General features: G+C 38.4%; 1 protein-coding gene across 8 annotated transcripts in view; it reads right to left on the bottom strand.

The window, feature by feature from the left end:
• The window catches only part of ANO4 (anoctamin 4), a 322,241-nt gene that overhangs the window by 134,730 nt on the left and 169,528 nt on the right, over positions 1-17,983 (bottom strand). For all 8 annotated transcript variants that reach the window (XM_036237351.1, XM_036237354.1, XM_036237349.1 and 5 more), the window contains 2 exons: positions 10,927-11,063; positions 8,209-8,367 (listed from right to left, as the gene is read on the bottom strand). In XM_036237351.1, coding sequence (XP_036093244.1) covers positions 8,209-8,367; positions 10,927-11,063 — 296 coding nt within the window. The remainder of the gene's footprint in view (positions 1-8,208; positions 8,368-10,926; positions 11,064-17,983) is intronic.

Here is a 17,983-nt window from a genome sequence, read left to right as displayed (position 1 = left end):
GAGAGAGGGAGGTGGGGGTGAGAGAGATGGGGGGAGAGAGGAAAAAGAAAGGAGAGGGAGGAAGGAGGAGAGAGAAGAGAAAGGAGAAAGCGCCACTCACCCCACCAAACAGTTTGATGAAGCTGCCTTAAGAAGATGGACCAGTGAGAACAACATGCTGATTCTGATGGACTGGTTGGTATAAGGCAGGTGACAGCAGAAAGTACTGAACCCTACCCACCAGATCTCTTCAGCTTTCCCTACACATGGGCCAGGGACCCTCAGTCCAAGAGGTGATGAAGTTGAATACCTGAGATCAGGAATCAGGGGCACCAGTGGTTGAAGTCACTCCCGTGTTTATCAATACCAACAGCAAGCATTTATTGAGCATTTAATACATGCCAGGCTCTTCTAAGCACATTACAATGTATTAAGTCATTTCATCCTCGTAACAGCCCCATGAGTTAGGATTACTGCTATTTAATAAATGAAGAAACTGGAGCATAGAGAGGTTAAAAGCCTTACCTAGTTATTTAAGTGATAAAATAGTAAATGGATCTAAATCTCAGTTGTCTGACTTGAAAGGCCAGAGTTAAGTTATCCAATCTTAACTTACCCTATTCTTCCCCTCAAATACATAAGTCCCTTTTCTGGTTCAAGAGTCTGCTGTTAAGAGTGCTTCAATCAGCTGGTCCCCACAAATGAAAAAAATGGAATAGCTGCCTTTAATTTCTCTAGCTGCCTCATGGACAATGCAACAAACTACATAATGTTGAGTCGAACATTATGAGTCTAACTCAGTGGTTCTCAACCAGGGATGCTTCTGCCACTCACATGTGTACACTTGTGTACACACACACACACACACACACACACACACACACAAGGACATATGACAGCATGTGGAGGCATTCTGGGTTGTCATGACTTGGGGGGAGTACTACTGGCATCTAGTAGGTATAGGCCAGAGTTGCTACTGAACATCCTAGAGCACACAGGGCAGTCCCCCAACAGCAAAGACTTACCCAGACCCAAAGATCAGTAGCGCTGAGGCTGAGAAACTGATTGGTGTTACCAGGCATAGCCATGGAAATCAACCATTCATGGTCTTTTGTAAGTGGAGTAAGGTCCAAGTCTCTCTTTTGAGTCCAGAAAGCACTAAACGACAGGAATCTGTATAGTTCAGTGTGTCCTGACAATCATTTATTTTAGGCGCTCATTATCATGGTTTTAATGGCGATGGAAAGGAGGAGTCCCTGCTTCTCTCCTTCCCAGATTCTCAGAGCTCTGGATCCTGAAAGAGCACCTCTAGTAACAAGCTGGATGTGGTTGCAGAACATAAACAGAAATGAAAATAAGTAGAAAAGCAGGACTAGGAAGCCTGCGAAGGCAGGAAACCACCTGGGTGAGGTAAGCACTTCAAACAAGATGACTTTGTGAAGTTCTTCCTTGAATACGGGTAAAGAAAGACAAGGACAGGCAATCGAGGATGATGTTTTAGCTCATGGTTCATCTGTAATTTCTTTCCTGATGAATCCAAACCAAATCCTCCAAAAGCAGATAAATCTCTGAACCTTGACAATGCTAAACTTGTTACCTAATGTGTTCTGAGTTTTTCCAAGGCCATTATCTTGGAGTTTTTTCAAGGCCATAATCATTAATCTCTTTCATGAATAGACATCAGTGACAGATGATCAGTCGATTTTGCTATTCCTAATGGCTACATATTCAGGAATTTGTAAACTGTGTGAAAAAGTTTCTAAAATTTTGCCCTGAAAAATCATTTTAAAAGTAAAAGTGTTAATACACTGTATTTAGGTGATATGATAACTATAATGATGATAAAAAATATTTATTAAATGCTTATAATATGATAGGTTCAGAAACAAGCACTGAATATGAATTACCTCATTTAATTATCATAATAAGCCATGAAATAGATCTCATTTGTAGCCTCATGTTGCAGACGAGCTAGCTTTCCCAAGGGCACGCAGCTTTTAACAGTGGAAACAAATCAGCACTCAGAATGTCTGATCCCAGACACTAACCACTGTATTAGATACCTACCGCTGCATAACAGATTACTACAAACTTAGAGGCTTAGAACAACACACATTAACGATCTCACAGTTTCTGTAGGTCAGGAATCCAGGCACAGCTCAGGGTGTCACCAGGCTATAACACAGGTGTTGGTCAGAGCTGCAGTCTCATCAGAGGCTCGACCGAGGAAAGACCTGTTTCCAAGATCCCTCGTTGCTGGCAGAATTCATTTCCTTGCAGTTGTAAGAGTGAGGACCCATTTTCTTGCTGTCAGCCAGGGACACCTGTCAGCTCCTAGTGGCCACCTTATTTTCTTTGCATACGGCCTCCTTCAAAGACTATCTCACAACATGGTCACTAATTTCCTCGAAGCCAGTAAAGGAGAGTCTCTTTAATGCCAGTTGGCTGAGACAGGGTCTAATATGCCATAACATAATCAGATAAGTGACATCTCACTACATTTGCCATATTCTATTGGTTAAACACAAGTCACAGATGCCACCTGCATATACCAAGGGGCAAAAACTAGAAGCCAGGCATCACGAACTACTAGCCAAGTAAGACTGCAAGCATACTTGTGCAACCTTCTCAATTTTTGCCGAGTTTGTACATCATCTACAGTATTTTAATTTCTTATTTTTCCTTAACTTACTTTTTAAAATAGTTATTTATTTTATAAAGAAATTTCATATCACAATAATAACTCGAAAATCATTATTACTTACTATAAAGATAACACAAAGGAAAAACAAAAAGGTCAGGTAAAATAAAAAACAGAGATACTGTACGTTGTATTTGCCTATACAGACTAAATTAATTCTCACACAGTTCATGTTCAATAATAATTTCCTTAATATTAAAAATGTAGAAACCAAGATCCAGAAGTTTAATAAACTACATAATGCCCTTTGGGCTATACCAAGGATTCAAATCCAAGGCTACTGGCAGCCCAAGCGCACAAGCACTACAGTTTAGACAGCACCCAAGTTCATCATGCACCCCAATTCTCCTGGTTCCTTTTCCTTCTCCTTTTCCTAACTCCGCCTGTCTCCTCCGCCTGTCTGCTACCCTCTTCAACTCTGACATTCATCTTTAGATACCAGGTATCAACAAGATACAAAGGTAAAGAGTAGGTATGCTTAGAGTTTCATCCTGGCTTTATTTCTGGCCTTGTCACCTGGGGCAAGTCACTGCTTTGCCTCAACTGTCTCATCTATAAAATGGGGAGAACAATAGTAAGTGATTAATAAATGCAAGAGTGAAAATTTTCATAATACCATTTTGTCACCATTGCAAAGGAAAATGTCCAAGATACAGAACCTGGAGTACTGTGTATATATTTACTGCAGTTAAAAATTGTTAGTCCTTCTCAGAGACCAGTGAAAACCGAAACAAACTGCTTTGAAAGATTGCATTATTTTGTGTATTTCTATTTTTAAAGCTCATTTTCTCTCTTTGGGGGCAATGTCCTTGAGTAGGACTGTGAGAATGAAGGACTGGCCTTAGTGAGAACATGGTAAGGACATCCCTGGTGCCAGAAGGGAGAGGCTATGTCTGTGGGCACAATGCTGGCAGGCGGGTCCAAATGACGAGAGAAACTTGCAGTCATTCTTTTGCCTCTCAAATGAATGATTCTATTAGCAAGTTATTTCTCTCATTTTATATAGGAAGGGTTCTTTCTTGACCCACCTTCTTATTCCAGTCGTCATCCTCTTTCTCTCTTTTCCTTTATAGTGAATGTCCTTGGAAAACTAAATTTGTTTCCTCCAAGTTTTCTACCATCCTTCTTTCTTGAGCACTTCAACCACACTTTCTCTTCCACCTCTCCACAGAAATCTCTCTTGCCTGGCTCAACGAAACCCTCTACATGGCTAAATTCAACGGCCAACTTCCCAGTCTTGATCTTACTCACCCCTCAGCAGCATTTGACATAATCAATAACTCCATCCCTCCTGAAACACCTTCCTGGGGGCACCACATCCTCTAAGTTTCCTTCTAGCTCCTTTCTGTGGATTCCTCTGGCCGCCAACTTCATAACACAGGTGTGTTCCACCTCTCAATTCTTGGATCTCTTTTTCATTTCTAGTTGTTCCTTTGGTGTGCTCATCCATATGTATATTTCCAGTCCAGATCTCTCCCTGTCTCCTAGACTCTTCTACCCCACTCAACGTCTCCACCAATGAGACACCGCAAACTTGACATGTCTACAAGGGGACCTGCTCCTCTTTGCATCTGTTTAAATGGCAACTTCTTTCAACTCTTTAAAATAAATAGCATAGGACACATAAATAGTCTATGATTCTTCTCTCTCCACAGAACTCATTCAATCTGTCTGTAATTTCCATAAGCTCTCCTTTCTATTCTTCTCAGCATCCATGTGTTTAACCAGGACACCATCATCTCCTCCCTGGATTCTTGCAAAACCATCTAACCGTTCTCCTTGCTTCTGTCCTTGTCACCTCTTCCCTTCCCAAAGTCTAATACCACCAGGCAACCATAGTGACTCTAATCAAATAGAAACCAGATCTCATCATGCCTCTGCTCAAAACTATCCAAGGATTTCTCATGTCACTCAGAGAAAAGCTGAAGCTTCCCAGTGACCACTAAGGCCTGACGTCATTTGGCTTTTATTATCTCTCTGATGTCATTTCTTACTATTTTCCGCCTTGCTCGGTCAACTCCTGTCATACTGGCCTCCTCACTGTTCCATGAACATACCAGGCATGTTTCTGCCTCAGGGCCCTTGCAAGTGCTGTTTTCATTTTCTGGAAGAGAGGCCCACCTTTGCCAACTTTTATAAAATTGCAAGCCCCTCTCGATACTTCATGCTTTTCTTTCTTCTCCTTAGCAATTCCTAATATATTTTATAAATATATATATATGTGTGTGTGTGTATGTGTGTATAAATATATATTTACTTATTTACTTTGTACCTAAGTTCCAACAGGAACTTGTTTTATTCATTGCTGAGTTCTTAGTGCTTAAAGCAGTGCCTGGCACAGAATGATGGTGCAACAAACATTTATTGAATGAATTAACTATCGTCAATATGGTATGATTTATCTAATTACAGTTATTTTGTAATGACTTCAATGACATGGGTTTTCTCTCATGTTCTGCATGATTCTGAAGAGGCCGAGCACTCTATTAATATAGCTGTTATTTACACATTCTAAATAATTCAAAAGTTATCCATGGCTTGACTACTTATACAAAGGAAAATATAAACTTATGAATGATTTCAGAGTGGGTACCAAAGCATCAATGGTGATCACAAAATAAAAAATAAAAAATATCTAATACAGAATATGTGAATTAATATAAATGAACGTGCCTTTAGAAAGGAGACCACTTAAAACAGACAGATACTAAATCACTTGGAAATAATTTATTTGGGAATTTTGCTGTGCTTTTGCTTTCTGTGGGTTAATATGAGTTACAGAATATTCAAGATTCAGGGTGCCCAAGTAAGCACTTACTTGCTGACTAATCAGGCTGGGGCAAAGATTTTAAGAAAGATTAAATTTAACTATGCCCTCACTTTTATCATGAATTAAATATTCTCCTAGCTGAGTTTCTTGACATTCAATGTTAAAAGAGATAAGACCCTCTTACTGTTAAATTGTTCAACTCAGGGGCCTGTCTTTATCCATTTGGAAGCATAAACTTCTAAGTTTGTAAAACATGTTTTCTATGATTTTTGGACAGCACAACGCACAGCTAACCAAGAAGAAACTAGTAATTCACAGAATGTACTTAGCGTAAATCATTTCAGATCTATACAGATTCGCAGTAAGTTTCCTGTGTTTTCTTCTCTCTTTTCCCACCTTGAACTAAGTTCTTTGTTTTGTGTACAAAAGGTTGAAGCAACTTCTGGAAGCTGAAATAGCTCTTAAAAGTGTTGTCTCTCTGCTGCAGCTTTTTATAAAACACTTGATTTAAGTAAGTGTGCTTCTCATGGTTTCTAAATCTAATAACATCACGTAGAAACAGGTTTATTGTTCAACCAAGAAACATTTTAATTACTCATGACAGGGAAAGATTAATTTATCTATAATTTCCTGCTGCTTCCTAAGCAGGGAAGAACCTGCAAAGGCCACCTCCTGCTTGCTGAGCTGGCTGAGGCCTCCGTGAGGACGCCCAGCAGAGCTCAGAGGCTGAGTTACAGCCAATTGTGCCACTTATGCAAAGGGCGTGGGTGGCAGGGAAAGCCGGGAGCCAGGAAGTGAGAAAGGCTACTAATGAAGAAGGTTCCAGAAAGAGGAAAACCTAGCTGTTGGTAGTGAACTGACGATTGTGGGATAAAGGATAAGGAGGGAAGCTGTCACCCAGGGAGAAACGGAGGGAAGGGGAGGAAGAGATGCTAAGTTTTTATGAAGTTTTGCCATCACCTTTTTTCCAATTGCTATTTTTTCCTACTAAACATTAAAATAAATACCTAGGTATTTAAAATTTTAAGACATATACTCAAACAAAATTATAAAAGCAGTGTATCATTACACCATGGTTAGCATAACCGTGTAACAAAAGGCACAATAACCCTCCTAAGCTACCTGCTCTAATTCCGGTAGGTGAATACTGTGGTCTAGATATCTTAGGAGACACGTAGAGATCTGTCATCTCTTTAGTAATGTGTATCATTTGAAAAAATATTAGACCTTTTGCGTTTTAACTAATAACTCGTGAAATGGCACTGCAAAGAACTGTGAAGGGACCTCAGAAATAGAGAAAATAGTTACAAAGCTTAAAAAAATATATATCTTTCATTAACCAAATAAAGCTACCTAGTTTTGATGGGAATCAAAATTTTGACAGAGTAGATCAGAGAAAGGACTGACATTATTTAGGATCATGTGACAATACAGAGCTTTTATTTCGTTATATGAAAATTCTGATACTTAGGGGTAAGAAAGATGAGATATGGTTTTTAAGGATAAAAAATATTAATGTGTTATTAACATTAAGAAGAGAGTATACAGTTGTCTTGATAAAGACTTAAGGATCAAGATTTATCAAAGATATGTTCAATAGGTACAGGAAGGATTTTCTGGAACCCCACAAAAGTGAGAAACAACATATTTAATTCTGTTTGTTGCTCTGGAGGAACCCCCAACTGAGACAGTCTTTTGAATAAACTGATTCCAATTTCCTGAGAATGAGAAACTTATTCCCTTAAGGCCACACTCATCTCACCATTTTTCTAATTCTCTTGTCGGAGACATTCTAGAAAAATACAGTTTCTGTTTTATAAATCCTCAAGAATTGAGACCAGTCTAACAGATTTGGAAAAATCCCACTTATCTGAAGTGTCCCAAGATCAGCATGCAACCTGCACCATACAAAGAAACATCTGAATGTCTAATTTCAAAGATCTATATCCCCTCAACCTCGGGGAGCAGAATCAGAGGCAAAAAATTTAACTGCTAATATATTCTCCTTATTGACTACGAAAAGCTCCAGAATCTTTGCACAATATTTAGGGAATATCTGAGAAGAGTTATGTAATCCACCTACCAGGGCCAAGTTCTATAAATGCACACGGTATTTCTGGGTACCCAATAATCTTATCATGGATTATTATCAGAGGCCTAGCTGGACCTCTCACACTTTCCTTACTAAATATTTCCTTGAAACTCCCCATACAGAGAGGAAGGAGGGAAAGGTGAGAGCAAATACTGAGAAGGTGACTCTTAAGTTTGAGAACATGATAAAAACAACCTGAAAGCTCCTTAAAACTGGAATCATTTTGTAAGTTTCAGCTGTTTTTGGACAAATCAGCCAGGCAGTCTCTTCTGCTGTGCGAGGATGCCCAAGCTCATTATGTTTCCTGAAATGTAAAAAGAGCCTACAAAGTGGGGTGATTGCATTTTATCTGAAATTTTCCTTAACTCCTGAGACTAGACAAAGAACCAGCAGATGAAGGAAGTCAGGTAAATTAACACTTTGAAGCAATCTATTCAATTTGAATAGAGTATTTTGATTTTCATGAAATCACTTGGCATTGAAATGCTCTCTATGCAAATTGTGCCAGAAAAGTCTAATTACTGGAACATTCCCCAAACATTACAGATTAGCAAACTCTGACCAAATAAAACATCCTGTTAACATAATGACTAACTGCTTATTTTTCAATTGCCTCTTGATATGAATAGATGCATATATTTTTTCTCATCCAAACAAACTACTTACTTCTTTCTCCATTTGTAATCCTTCTGCTCTAATATTTCTTTCAAATACTTCTCTCTTTTCCGTCTGCGGGTTGGATTTTCTGTATACGAGAATGTAGTCGATTCGACACTTTCCATCTCTGAAGTAAAGTCCATTCGATTTGTTCTTTTCCCGCATTGTCTGTATACAAAGAGAAAGGGACCAGTGTAAAACACTCGTAAAACTGAGCCTTGGGTGAGTAATTTTAAAGAACGGTGAAAACTAAACACATTTTTCTTGTGTTTTATCAAAATTACCTTTTTATTAATAAAAATGTAAACAAGAGGAAACAAAATAAAAATTGGAAAAAGCAATGAGTCAATTGGGCAAAAATTAGGACACCTAACAATACCAAATGTTTGGCAAGGATGTCCAGCAACTGAGAATTCTAATATTCTACAGGTGAGAGTGACAACTGATACAGTTACCCTGGAAAGCACAATGACATTGTCTTGTAAAACTGAACATTTGCATAACGTATAGTCCTAGAGAAATTTTTCATACAGCAACTAGGAGACATGTATATGAATATTCATAGCAACACTGTTCATTAGAAAATAAAAATTAGGAATAAATTCAAATGTCCATGAACAAGCAAACAGATAAATTATAGAATAGTTAAAAAATAGATTATACAGCAGCAAAAATAACTAAACTACAGTTGCATCCAACAGTAAACATAAATCTTACAAACAATATTGTCAGGAAAAAAGCACGCCACAGAAGACTTAATACTATGTGATACCACTTTTTACAAAGAACTAAGTAAATCTAAAAAAGAAGTTGTTAAGGCTATATATATACATGGTAAAACTATTTTTAGAGTAAGGGAGCAAAAAACGCAGAAATTCAGGAAGATGGTACCTCTGGCAAGTAGAATGGGATTTAAGTAACTTTGATAGCTTTAGTAACATTCTGGTTCAATGTTTTTTGAATATTTTTGCCCACAGTAAGAAAAACATTTAACTTTCCGATATTTATGTATATATGTAAACACACACAAAATATCTGAGACAAAAGTTTTACACATTAATACTTACCCTTTCTACTTGCATACACACTAATATTAATTTTCCATTCCATTAAAAAACAATGAGAGTTGGTAACCTACAATTAGGTTGCCACCATAGTTTGAAAAATACCATTCTAGTTTATAAGTTGGATGGTGGTTCAAGGAGTTGATTTTACTATTATGCTTTGTAACTTACACATAAGTTGCAAATATTATTTTGCAGTGATTACATATATAAAAATTACAGAACTAAAACAGTAGGTGTAATTTTTGTCCAGGCTCCAGGGGTCTGTTGTAATCATGTACATACAACACTGAAGGAGACCATCAAGTGTGGGCTGGCCAGGCTGGAACCAGGATTCTCAGGCTGAGAGATTTCAGAAAAAATACATCTGTAAACTAGAAAATGGAAATGGGGGAGCTACATTTCTCTAAGCCACAGAATACATAAGTTTCCAAATATTAGTATGAAATGAGCAAACATGCCAGACCACCGAGGCCATCGCCAGAAATGCTCTTCTTGCATACGACGGCCATGTATGCAATCTCATCCAAAAGGAACATCTTAGGCAGGAGAGATAAAAATACCCATGCCTCATACTCGGTGTAGATGTTTACAATCGATGACTAATTCTCACTGATTGCCTTAAGAGGTACTCAGAAGCCTATCCAAGTAAACACTTTCTTAACTATTATTTGCTATGCAAGGGAGCTATCCTATAAATTTAGCACATCAAGACCTGCCTGCAAAATCAGGCATCAGGAGGAGGGTTAGTAAAGCCCTAACCTTCCTGAGAATATTTCCTCACTAATAAGTAAAGGGGATGAGACTCGTTGCTTTCTGAGGTCTCTTTCACTCTCTCTCCTTTATATCATATCAAGTATTAAAAGTATCTGTGAGAAAGAAGGTGATAAAATGGTTTTATTCTTTAAAAATAAAGTAACATAGTAGCATATGGTGTTTGTAGGGAGAAGTCTGGGAAGCTTAGTAGAAGAAAACAATTTTCCTTGTTCTAATATGTCATCCTTTCAATTGCTTGGCTCTGGAATAATAGAAACATTAGGAATTTGTAGTAAATAAATGTTTATTTTGTATTCCTTTTATCTATATCTAGTGCATATACAAAGGAGATACCGAACTCTACTGAGACACAACCTGAGCAAAAGTGAATGCCTCTAACAAAATACTTCTCTTTCCAAATGGACATATGAACAGATGGGTCTATTTACAATTACAATGAGTTTCCAGATTACAGAGGCAAACGGAAACTCAGAGATGCTGGAGACAATGCAATCTACTGAGGGCTGGTCCATTTGCATCACTGTTCTAGGTACAAGGGAACTTGTACCTAGAAAGTCCATCTTTGTAAAGCTTACTTTTTACTAGTTAGTGACACCCAGAATGTCAATTATCTTAAAATGACAGGTGGTTTTAACAATCTCCTTCTGTATAAATCTTCAGGTATAACATGGGAAAAATCTCACCCACTGACAGTTTGTCTGAGCCTGAGTAGATTTGGGATTCCTAAAACCTACCAGACCACGGAGTACACCAAAGGTATGTAAAATCTGCCCCTTGTTTTCCAGGAACCTAAATTTCAATGAGATGATTACATTAAACTGTCCACTGCTTTATGGGTTCCTGCCTGAATCAAGAATTATGTTTTCAGGAAACGACACACTCTTACCTCTCCCCCTGCTTCCAATCTGCTAGCATCATCTGAAGTACTGGTCAGGTTTCCAGGGTGAAGGAGAGAATCATCATCTTTGCAAGGACTGTTGACAGCTTCTAATTCATCAAAGAGAATATTGACATCCTTGGCCACTGCAACCGAAGCAAACACATTTCAAGTAGGATTAAGGATCTGGGAACTTAAATGCTATACCAGAAGAGAAGGCACCTCCCTTTGGCTTCGTATTTGGTTTCATTGTTTCAATAACACCTGGAAAGATAGGTATTTATTTCCTAAGAGAAAAGGATATCAGATGTAAGTATGTTTGACCAAACAATGTCTCCACTTGGTGAGATTAAGGACAATGAGAAGCTAAGCGAAGTAATTCTGTAAAGTAACTTGTCTTCCATAACAGGAGGTGTTGTGTTTTGCCTTCCTTCACTTAGCTGTTTAGCATAAGGCACTGTCATTTAAGACTTCTAAGAATGCATTCTCTGTAGATGACCTATACTTTTTAATATACTCTTTTTCATTTAAGTGCCATACAACTTACTAAGCGAACTCATAAATGTGTACTTCCATGGTTCAGTAAAACTGTGATTTTATTCCTTCTCTGTGACTTCTTTAAGGTTTAATAGAGAAAAGCCAGTGCAATCATAAAGCATGCAGTTAGACTGTCTGCCTTTCTTCTTCTCTAATCGTGGATTGAAATTATGAAGTGAGCCACTTAGGGGTTCTCCCAAAAGACTGTTGATGCTAAGATGTCAATACATAAAGCGCTGTATATGGGAGATCCAAATACAAGACACCATGTTGAAAAGCACAGTGCCTTGCAGCATACCAAAAAGGAAAGTTCGGCACTAGTGCATGAGAAAATATAATGCTGGATGTGGGTCTTGTCTTTATCAACTCGAGTCATGGACCAATATTGAAGCTCACTTTTTCATTTGATGCTTTCAAAATGACTAAGGATTTTTTAACCTGTCAGGAGGCACTGGACAGAAAAATTCATAGGAGACTGGGTTCTGCTTACCCAAGCATGTGAAAGACTATTCACTCTTTCATTCAAAAGATCTTTAGAGGTGTGCACACTATGTGCCCAGGCACAGATTGCATGATGGCCATACCTGGGTGAATAAAAGTGTTACATCTTCCTGCCCTTGTGTTAATAAGGAAACAAAACAAAGACATGTACAGTGTGGTGTGTGCTATAAAAAACAGAATAGAGTTTGGATATAGAGAGAATAAAGATGACGTATTTAGATGGAGTGACCAGGATCTAAAGCTGTGTCCAAGTATGTGATATTAGGAAATTCATTTAACTTCATTTTCCATCTGTTAAATAAGACAGGTATGGGGATAAAACAAACATTTATTGCTTACTGTGACAGACTGAATCGTGGCCCCCAAAAGTGACTTAATTCCTGGAACATGCGAATGTTACCTTACACGGCAAAAGGGACTTTGTAGATATGATTAAGTCAAGATCTTAAAGCAGGAAGATTACCCAGGATTACATGGGTAGGCAATTACAAGGGAGGCAAGATAGTCAGAATCAGAGAGAGAGGTTGGAACATGCTATGCGGTTGGCTTTGATGAAGGAAGGTAGGGCCACAAGTGAAGGAATGCAGGCGGCCTCTGGAAGACAGAAAAGACAAGAAAGCAGATTCTCCCCAGAATCTCCAGGAGGAACAGAGTCTTGCTAACACCTTGATGACTTCTGACCTCCAGAACTGTAAGATAATAAATCTGTGTTGCGTTTAAGCTACTAAATTTGTGATTTGTTATAGCAGGGGGGAAAAAACCCCACCAATATGTTTATTACAGGCTTTTAGACTCTGCAGTTACATAAAAAGCACTCCATCATGGCTTTTTCATACAACCAAGGTTTAGGAGCACCTGCTCTGGACCAGGTACTCAAGGACAGGTACTGACATTTTTGGAGGAAGTGCTGTATGTACAGTGTTGTGGGAAGTGTCGAGATTAGAGATAACTTCCTGGACGACCCTATGTAAAGAAGTTCCCCCTCACCCAATTATCTCCTCTCACTGCTCATTTTCCTCACAGCACTTATCACAATCTGTAAGTAGGTTCTTTATATTTCTGTTTACTTGTGTATTGGATATTTACCTTATTAGAGTATAAGTTCTATATGGACAGGAACCTTGTCTGTCTTGACTGATGCACAGAGGTCCTGGCATGAAATAAGCACTCAACACATATTTGCTGGATGACAGAATGACGACCGCAAAGTGGTCACTGTGTAAAGACATCTGAGAGCCTCCTTTCTTCCAGCATCTATGGCTTTAGGTTGTTGCATACACATTTCTCCTAACACGATTCTTAATCACAAGACAGGAGCTCCACAGCTTCAAGCAGATACTGGTTAAATTTTCAACTAGATAGTGATTCTATTTCAAGTAGATATTGGTGAGATTTGAACAATATGGTAAAATACTTTGTAAGCAAAGTCAGAATACACACTAGCTATTCCAAACTCTACCACTTGTGTGAATTTGTGCATCCATTTCCTCGCTGGTGAGAACAGTTACAGAAAACTCTCGGGGTGGGTAAGAGGATTACATGAGATAATATACATTTTAGCAGGGTGGCTGACACATAGCAGATCCACAAGAATACTAGTTTGTCAATCTTAGAATCTGGGAGCCAAGTTAGCATTTTAGCCTTAATGATACAAGAAGACAAAGGAGGCATTTACGAGTTGGAATGGTTGTTACGAGGGATGGACTGGGATGAGGTGTGGGATAAAGAGGACACTGAGATTCATGCCCCGGTGCCTGGCCCATGAAACTCTTGAACACTCAGCCATCCGTCTATGAGAACTGTCCCTGTGCTTTTGCCACACACAACTCCCAGGTCATCTGCCAGTATCACATTCTGGTGTAAGCATCATCAGTTCGACAAAGCCCTCTATATCTGTGGTTTTCGACGGGGACCAAATTGTCAACCTGGAGAGATCTGGCATTGTCTGGAGACATTTTTTGGTTATTGGGGGCAGTGCTAGTGTTATCTAGTGGGTAGAGGCCAGGGATGCTGCTAAACATCCTACAATGCACCAGTCTTATGACAAACAGTTCTCCAGCTCAAATGTCAATAGTACTAAAGCTGAGAAATCCTGCTCATTAAAGTCTCAACTATTTGATTCTAGAGGGACCAGATAGCTTGGTTAAAGGGAGAGAAGCCCTTTGCTCTCCTTACTTTTGCCCATCAGAATAACTGTCTGGGCTTCCTGGGTGCTCAAGAGAAATCAGTGTGCTATGGTGATCTGATTTTTAGAGAATAAGTGATGTTAAGGCATCATAATCACCTGCCGGCCTCTCAAGAGCTTCAGCAGAGATTCAAAATGCTGAAATGTCAGAAAATGCTCAGCTGAATGCATGGTCAGAAAGACTGTAGACTATAGAAATATTCCACAGACAAAAGAAACATGTCCTTCATCAATATTTCACCATTGTTACTGATCTATCAGCTTTAACTACAAGGTAAGTTTTAGAAACAAAGCACAATATCCTTTGATGCAAACTTACATCATTTTCTTTAAAAACAACCTCTAGTTTCTGCAGTTAACCAATTTTTAAGAAGTTATTGATTCAACATGTATTTATCATGTGCCTACCATGGCCAGACACTGAGCTGGGCTAGGTACTGGGGCTCAAATATTGGATACAACAAACGTGGCCCCTGTCCTCAAAGAGCTTACTGTCCAGCCAAGATAGGAATGGGGCCTTTCTTCCTGTGGGCATGAATGTCACAAACATACTCTACGTCCAAATAAGGTCACTTATTAATGGATACCATCACCTCCCTTATACTTTTTTATCAAATAAAAATGTCTGATAAGGATCTCCTGAAACAATTCTGCTGTTAGCTTCATTAAATAAGAAAGGGAACCTATTGTTCTGAGGAGTCTATTAAGAAAGTCGAGATGGAGAGAGAATGCAAAAATTCAAGTGTTACCCAAATAATGAAACTGTACTGCACTCAGATTCAGGAAAAACTGTGTGAACAGAACTGGGCAGCTGAGATGGGTAAGGGCAGGTGGAGACCATGCATTTGGGAAAGCAAGGGAGACAACCTGACGATTTTCTTTACAAAAGCAGGTACTCAGCCTAAAAAGACCTGGGGGCAGGGGGTGGGGGATGGGAGGTGAGGGAACAGCTGGAAATCACATATAACAACTGAACAAGAAACTGAAACTGTCTGGGAAGACTAAAAATCAGCTACAGAGTCTGAGTAAATCATCAAATGTAGCATAGCAGAGATTTCTGAGGGCTGGCTCGCTATGATGTCCCAGAGAAGTACAAGGGCCAGGAAGCAGGCAGAACTCACCTTCTTTATGGTGGGAAGGCAAATTTACTGTGGTAGTACTGAATCTGCTCATCAGATATTTGCCATTATTTCTTTAGTAAAAGTCATTTGCGATATTAGCTATTATTCATTCTATATGGAAATAAAGACCAGAAATATACTTCAAGGGCTCAAATAAACAAACTGATTATCTTCAGTCATCTGTTCATTTAACCAACATCTAGTTTAGGTGCTAGAAATATAAACATGACCAAGACACAAGTGGGAAGTCTCGTACTTCCAAATAAGAGAATAAAATTGAGAAATTGGTGCTATAAAGGCAATGAAAAAAAAAACAATATTTTTTAGAAATAGTCTAAAACAGAAAAAATATCAAAAAAAAATCAAATAGTCTAACTCACTGCTCTTTTAATTCCCTATTTTCCAAATGTAGCAGAATAACCCCACTTTGGTATTACAGGAAAGAAGTACTTTAATTTCAGTATTTTCTGATGCAAGAAATTATAGGTCACTGAAGACATGAGAGGGTTGAGCAGCATAATCTAAGTATCTATATTTGTTCTGCAGAGTGCCAGTTCATTATACTATTTTTGTCCCGAGTTCTACATTATTACATCTGATACTCAGAATTCTGAAGGTATTGCATATTGACCTCAAAGCCTCATTAGAAAATGAAAAAAAAAAAAAAAAAAAGGACACCTTCAGGAATAATTAAATGTGCAAAAAAAAAAAAAAAAAGACTGTTTATATCTCAATCTGAACATTTATTTAGCTGTTTTATAAGATTCACCTTTACTTCTTGGATCCCTTTCACGTGAAGGCTCAAGGCAGCTCCAAGACTGACATCAGAGCTAGCAAATAGGTGCTCAGTGTCCATTTAAAAATAAAGCTATGTTATTATAAATAAAAGCTAATTGTTATCGTTTCTTATTCTCATTATCTTAATGAGATTATTTAAAAGAATCTGTTTCTCTCCTAGGCTCAGGCATTAATTTAGAAGGAAGTGAGGACAGATTATAATTGAGAGTCGACAGTGCTTTAAGAATTGTTGGACCTGTTTTCTTTCGTCCTCAGAACACCTTATGAGGCAGGTATTATGAGAAGAAAGCCAGGTCCAGAGATGCTAAGTATGGCCACACAGATAGTAAGTGACAAAGAGGAATTTTAACCCAGTTCTTATTCTCAAATCCATGCTATTTCTAGCTGGGCTTTTTCTTTTATTGTTGGAAATCATTCTCATATCATTTTAGGCTTTCAGGAAAAGGAAGTCATTTAACCACCAAACAATTATCTTGCCACGGTTCTAACATTTATCTGAATTAAACGAGACTTTACATCTGTAGTTCGACAGGTCTGACACTTTTTTAAATTTAACAAATAGATTAAATGTTTTTAAAAATTCAAGGAAACACAGACTCAGCACTGCTTTGAGCACCTTAGCCTGGAACTTTTAAAACTAAATACTACTTAGCATTTATATGACACTAGCAAGCCTAGGACTCTACAGATGTTCATTACTCTTCAAATGAATCTGATAATAGCCCTAAGGCAAAGAATGTCTAGTTTACCAATAAGAAAAAAAGGGGGGGGGGAATAAAGTACTTGGAAAGGATATAAATATTTACTTAGCTGATTTTATTCCTTTCCAATAGATTAGTAGTTTTCAAAGTGTGTTCCCTGGAACCCCGGAATCCCTTTGGGCACTTTGGGAGCCGTGCAGGAGGCAAAGATGAAACTGAGTGGGCAAAGCCCACTTCAATCCCAGCTACTCCAAACAGCTGCTCTCTGTTTTAAATATTAAGATTGTATATAAAAACATATTTGGAAGAAAAAAACAGTTTGGAAACCTCTTTTAGTATGTTATGACAATTATGTGTATGTTAACATATACCCAGAGAAAAACTGCGGTAAGAAAGTTGCAGTCTTCACCAATATAAACATGAGAGTAGGCATTTGTTTTTTCTGCTATGGGAAGTTTACTTGAAATATTTTGAGAATGACAATATGCCTTTGAAAATTATGTGGTCATTAATAAAATAATTTCATTGACATTTCCTGGCTCAGTAATGCTGTTTGGAAAACGGAGACTCATAGATGGCCTGGGGTGCCCACAGAGCACTGGGGCCAAGGTCATTAACTTGTTCGTGCCTGGGACAGTGTATTTTTTATGAAGACCTTTTCTGGCTACTCCACCTCATTCTAAAGACAAGACAGACACCTTCATCACCTCTATAACAAGGCAGAGACAGATGGCACCTTTTCACGGCCGCGGGAATGATGTCTAGAGACCGTGTACCTAACTCAAGCTTTGCTCAGTAACCTTGATTACCTTGTTCACAGCCCGAAATGAGGCCAACGGTGTTTTGTGGTGAAGATCCTCAATGTCTACTGACCATGATTCTCCTTTCTCAGGAAGAAGCACGAGCTCTGTGGGTTATTTAACTTATTTAAGCTTTAATTTAATTTCTATTAGATTGGGTTATTTATCTTATTTGAACTTTAATTTCTTTAAGTGAAGATAATACAATCTGCCATGCAGAACTGTTAAGAGGAATGCAGACAAGGTGGTAGCCAACACTTATATAACATTTACTGTGTGCCGGACACTGCGCCAAGCTTTACATGGATTGACTATGACTAGCTCCCCATTACAGGCGTGGAAATTGAGGCAAAGAGAATTTAACACTAAATAACATAGGTAAAAAGGTCAACCACAGAGTTGCCAAACAAGATTACTAGTTCA

Source organism: Rousettus aegyptiacus, unplaced genomic scaffold (assembly GCF_014176215.1).
Source record: "Rousettus aegyptiacus isolate mRouAeg1 unplaced genomic scaffold, mRouAeg1.p scaffold_m13_p_2, whole genome shotgun sequence".
In the NCBI taxonomy this organism is placed as follows: Eukaryota; Metazoa; Chordata; class Mammalia; order Chiroptera; family Pteropodidae; genus Rousettus; species Rousettus aegyptiacus.
The sequence above is the reverse complement of the archived record's forward strand: the minus strand, read 5'-3'. Positions and strand labels throughout refer to the sequence as shown.